A 5,993-nucleotide genomic window follows, 5' to 3' on the forward strand; every position below is an offset into this window, starting at 1 on the left:
AAGCTACTGAATATTTAAAGAAAGAGCCAACGGCTATCAAAATATTCATACGCAACAACAACAACAACAAAAAATCCTCTTTTTGTTCCCTTCTGTTTATCGCGTAGGCTACTCGGATTATTTTTACTTCTATGCACATAATAGGATGCAGATATACGAGATGGATGGGCAAACTGGCGGCAGTAAGCAGCTATCAATTCAGAAGCCCCTTTTTTTAAAAAAAAATCTTAAGAAAAAGGGAAAGAATAAAAAATGTTTGGACAGTCAGCTTGCGGAAAGGACTGACCGCGTGAATCCATCATCGGCGGTCGACACCACATACGAGCTGTCTAAGGTCACTATCACCACAAGGCCAATTTTTTTCTTCGTTTTACATATCTAATGTAACGGATTTTTGTGTGTGTGAGTGACAAGAACCCAAAAGTTAGTGCAATGTCACACTTATTCTGTGCGGGATAAACAATCAAGCGAGTTGATGTTGTAGCCTTGCGTAGATCTTGATACAAACGCCCCTTTTCCGTGCGGGAGACGATGGGAAGGCGTGCGTGAAGGAGAAATTGCCTTTGTAATCCGGTTCGTATAGTTCGCAACATATCTATAAATACGATCTATAATGGTCAAAGACGTTCGCTTTTATCTATAATACGCGTACCTAATGCCCCTGCGGTTCAATCGCTGAAATAAGAAGCGCTATTTCGCTGGGATTGTGCAATCCAGGGCGGAATTTAAGACGCAATAAAATATGACGTCATCGCAAGGGCGGAACCAATCAGAAAACAAAAATGCGACTGTCGAGAACAGATGGGTTGAATTTCTTTTCTTTTTTTTCTTCTTATTTAAATCAAACATGTATTATCAGGCCCATCATCACATGAGGAATCAAAGGTTAGGACCGGTCATCCGGTCTGCTCTTTGTGTTCCCTCAGTCAACACATATATTTATCTATCGATTTGGCGTCTTAAACTCTCCCCTCCCTATACGCTTTTATTTTTCTCGGCTTATTTTCTGATCTCTCGAATTTCCTGTTGCCCAGCTCGAGTTCTATTACGATATTTACTGCACATAGAAATATAGTCGTGTATAATATATAGATCTATAGGGACTATATATCTATATAGAAGTAAATAGAACCACAAGACTGTTCTTGGAAGTCGTTCGTCGTTGGGGACTAGGAAAAGAAAAAAGGAAGAAGATGCAGAGATCCACTTTGACGTTTAGTATGGGGCTGTCCTCTCTTTCTAATATTGGCTTCATTTTTAGTTCACTTCACTAGCCAGCAGTCTATCTTTTATACTCACTCTAAATATTATAAACACAAAAGTTACTGGTATACCTTTTTTGCACATATGAGCTTATAGAAATGAGCTTTCTATTTATCAGGAGGCACAACCTTTTTACTGCAAACTATTTTTTTTACCGATTCCAGCAACACTCGAACATTCCCCCCCCCCCCTCTGTTTTTATTCTTCTTTTAAACATCCGTTAAGTGGAAATGCACTTAAACTGTCTGTTAAAACGCACTCTTGGCCCTTTTTTAAAATTCACGTGACATTCATCTTTTCAATCTGTTCTGTCTTTTCTCCTGTTAGCTCAGACTTAATATTTCGTTTTGCGCGCAGCTCCGTTACACAGCGGCTGACTACACGAAAGTAGATCTAATGGTAATACGGCATCTATAAGAAGAAAAAGAAGAACGAAAGGAGATGGCCGGATCGGCAAAAGCGATGGGAGACAAAAGAACGCAAGAGAAAAAAGTCTCTGATTGTTTCTGAGCCCTCGGGACGACAATCGGGGCAACTCGAAACCCCCAAAAAAAAAAAAAATTGAAAATAGAAAAAAAAAAAAAAAGTGGGTGTGTACACGTATACACACAGCTGGCAGCGGTGGGGAGCCCTTTCTGCACTCAATAGTGTAGTGGTGGCGGCCGCAAAGGCAGCCAACGCCGATTGAACGGTCGATAACGGCGGATGGCGCGCTGCTATAGAGAGAGACTCGAAATAAGATTGTGTCGAGAAGGGGTGGGTATGGGGAGATCATCGATCGCACACCCAGCTGCTTGTTATTCCTCACACTATAGATTTGGGTATAGTCAAGCTTTCCAGCACCCATCGACCTGCCCCTGTATATATTGTCTGTTCATAACGCGGTGGGATATTTATCAGAGAAACAACAAAAAAACAAAAATGTGACATGTTACACCGAAGATTTCGAAAATGACACGCGCTAACAAAATTTAACAAACAAAAAAATGTGTCGTTCATGCCGGTGAGAAAGGCGGAAGTAGAAATCCAGTGGGTTCAAAATAGGCCACAACGTACACATGTGAGACCGTGAAGAAGACAAAACGTTTCGCAATCTCTGGTGCGATAAATATTATAGATAACAAGATTGGCCGCACGAATTACGTGAATTAAGATAGCGGCTAATGTTTACGGGTGTAGCTATACGTGCCGAATGATTATTACAATGCCGAGTCGTTAACAAAAGAAATTGTAGTCGTCATGGCACGGTCATAGATTGATAGCCACACAACAATCTGTATATATAGTAAACTTGAATAGATTACACACACACTCAGACACACAGGGAAGGCCTAACTTACCCGTAACGCTAAGTAGAGACATAGCTAATGCGACGAGACCGATGGTTCTGACTAGTTCCAGGACGTGGGTTCGCCATGGACACGTCTAATTTCGCTAAAGTTTTTGTTTTTGTTTCGTTCTTGTGCCCTTGTATTATTAGTTCCGGACAGTATAATACGTTTGTTTGCACTATCCACTCTTCTTGTTGTTTGTCGAACGTTGTTGTCTATTCTTTTTCCATTCTCGTTATGATATAAAGACGTTCGATGTACAACATAAAAAGATACTCCACATCAGCTGTAGACACGGACGATAGCGTGTGTCGTACAAGACCTATACGCACCAGCAACGTTGGAAGATTTCCTATTTTTCTGTCATAGATTTTTTAGATTTCTTTCACAATTTTCGTTGCCAATTGCTATGCAACTTGACGATCACGCAAAAAGGCCCGGGACTATTGCAAACGACGTCCGTCGCCGTCGCATACATAGACTGATTGGTTGGGACAGAAGGGTTCTTTCTATTATGCCACCACCATGGAGCACTGGCCAACCATTTTTGAAAAAAAAAAAAGGTGTTTTCCTCTGCGTGTCCCGATGTCACCCTCCTTTTTGAACTATTGGATAGCTCCTGTGGGAACTCGTCGTCATAGGAGGCGAAGTATAATAAGCGAAAGAAAGGAAGAACGAGAATAGACCAGCTGCGAAACGATTCGAGTTTTGACTATTACAAAAAAACGGGGATGACTAACGATCGAACGTCTGTGTTGACACTTTTTCCCATGTGTGGAAACCCTACGTTGAACACAGTTGTGAGCGGATGCGTCTGTTTTGTGACCAATAGGAGCTAGCCACTCGCTCCTTGAACAGACCCGAAATTGTTGGGGGCCAACCTTTCCAGAACAAATGGCGAATGCAGTGGAGAAAAAGGGAATGTTATTGTCCTGTCATCTAGTGTCAAAAGCTTATCTGACCCAGAGATAGTTAACGCAAGTCTAATTTTTCTTTTTTTCTCTCTCTATCTTCTCTTCCACTAACACAGACACACAACACACACACTCTCGCTCTCGCAGACACACTGGCGCACTGTAGCAATCTAACAGCAAGAGTCAGGGTCTGGCTTGACGTAGTGCGCGATCGGTTGCAGCGATGCCGCTTTTCACTTTATATCTCCGGCCGATATGTGTTTTGTTTGTTTTTTTCGGTTCGCACCGTGTGCCGATCATCAATGTTGTGGTTGTATCCAACTCGGCTTTGGATCTTATAAGCGATTTCCCCAAGATCCTTTGCCGTCCGATTGTGATGGTCGGCGCCTGCTTGGCTCCTCCTCCAGATGAAGAACAATCAAACGGCGGACGGCTTTTCTTGGCTGCGTGATGGCAAAACGACAAGAAAGAAAAGCCAGAAATCGTGTGCTGCTACATTTAAAGTAGAACTTGTTCAAGTGAGCAGAACAAGAGCCACTCGTTTGGATTTATTTCTCTGGCTCGACGATTGCTTCAAGGTTGGATCACTTGCATATCCTACTGTGTTCTTCCGCCTCCAATGCTCTTTTGCTTCCTGCTTCAGACCTCCTCTTTATCGACCACTGTGTTGTGTGTCGTCAGAAACTGACAGCTCGTTTCATGGACTAGCATATCGAACCGGTAGTCGACCATCATTCGCGCCGCGCTTCAATCCACTGTGGTCTTCCTGCGCCCTTCTTAATGTGTCCCGCGTGTTGCCCCGCTTCTACTTGGTCCGCGCCATTTTCACATCCAGACCGCCAGCGATCGCCATCTATGGACGGCTACATTCAACCGAAAAGGAAGGGATCACGTACCGAAGAAAATCACACACGAAAGCAGCGATACCGAAAGACTTTCACGTTCACGCTGCTGACGATGGAACTCGATCGGCAACCAATCGTGTTGTGTCGATGAACGTTGCCGATAAATAACTAACGTAAGCAGTAGGCTCATCGGCGTCGAAGATGTGGCACTCTTCAAGTTGGCCACGGGTTAACGTAAAGTGGACGAAGAGCAGCGATGGCTTGCACGGTATAAATCACGAACTGTTTCACGCCATTTCGGATGGGTCTTCCGGAAATTGACTTGCTTTAATTGTAACACGAATAACTTTGGCTAAATAATTTCTTTTGATGCAACGTTCTCCTTCCGGCAGGCGATCATCGATGCTTGGACTGACAACAACGATGATGGCGATGGTAACGTGAACTTCCTATTACAGCTGTGGAAACAGTTTAAGACGCCTTCTGGTGGTCGACGTCGATGAAGCTGTTCAAAAAGGCCAACAAGCGGCGCCGTCGTCGTCGACTGCCACATCCACGACACAACAAAAGGTTCTACCGTAAATCAAATCCTGTTCTACCCCAATTTTTTAACTCGACTCTTCTTCTTAAATAAAGACATACTATGACATCGTTCTAATAAACAGTTTTGATTCCCCCTATTTATTTTTTTTTAGAAGATAAAACCCCGGATTGTTTGACCTGTCAATTCGTATCATTCAATGAGCGCAATAGAAATGCCATAGGCTACTCTATAAAGTTTCACTCGGGACCCATAGAGTGCCTAGAGATACCCAAAAGGAAAGTTATATATATAAATGTATGTATACCATTTATTGATTGGCGAATGGGGCGAGTTGGGAGTGAGGAACAGTGAAGAGTTGGGCTTGGAAGGGGGAGGAGACTGGGTGAGCCTATAGCTGACACGCAACGCGCATGGGATATGTGTACGTAAAGCAGCTCACGCAATTGTCGACTATACTCACTGTCTACATATACTCAGCTGATGACGTCAGGAATATTTCCGTCTGAAAGACTATATCCGAATGGCTTTTGTGTCCGGTTCTCTGGCACACAGCTATACGCTCGTTTTCCTTATTGCACAAACCTTTGAACAAAAAAATCGGATAGATTTTCAGTTGTGCCAACGTCGACACTGACACGCGAATCGCCAAACTCACTCGCAATCTTTCAGTGTGTGTGTGTTTTTTTTTAAATATATTTTGGTTTGATTGTTTTTGTTCGTTGGATTAGATTGAGCTTTATTGTCGATATCGGATCGAGGAGTAGTATGCAGTCTGTAACTGGTCATGTTTCTACGCTAAATAATTCAAAAAAAAAAAAAAATCAAATAAACACAACTGACGTTGTCTGCAATCTTTTAAAAAAATTCAATTCACAATCTCGACGCAGCATGAATAAACGATACAAAAAAGAATGAGTTTAGTTGTTTGTTTTTTTGCGATTGGCAGAGGAATGAAATGGGAAATGGTAGGAGCTATTATTTCTTTATTAGTAGCCTGTCGAAGTCACGATTTCACGATTCACAAAGTGTTTTGGTTTTCGAGCGTGCGCGAAAACGAATGCGCTCGATTTTCAAGTACTTAGGGCAGCCGCAAGAA

General features: G+C 42.7%; 1 protein-coding gene across 5 annotated transcripts in view; it reads right to left on the reverse strand.

The window, feature by feature from the left end:
- The window catches only part of LOC116928272 (protein unc-13 homolog B), a 58,833-nt gene extending 55,669 nt beyond the window's left edge, over positions 1 to 3,164 (reverse strand). For all 5 annotated transcript variants that reach the window (XM_045178198.1, XM_045178197.1, XM_045178195.1 and 2 more), the window contains exon 1: positions 2,604 to 3,164. In XM_045178198.1, coding sequence (XP_045034133.1) covers positions 2,604 to 2,625 — 22 coding nt within the window. In that variant the 5' untranslated portion in view covers positions 2,626 to 3,164. The remainder of the gene's footprint in view (positions 1 to 2,603) is intronic.
- Between the last annotated feature and the right edge of the window lie 2,829 nt (positions 3,165 to 5,993).

Source organism: Daphnia magna, linkage group LG8 (assembly GCF_020631705.1).
Source record: "Daphnia magna isolate NIES linkage group LG8, ASM2063170v1.1, whole genome shotgun sequence".
In the NCBI taxonomy this organism is placed as follows: Eukaryota; Metazoa; Arthropoda; class Branchiopoda; order Diplostraca; family Daphniidae; genus Daphnia; species Daphnia magna.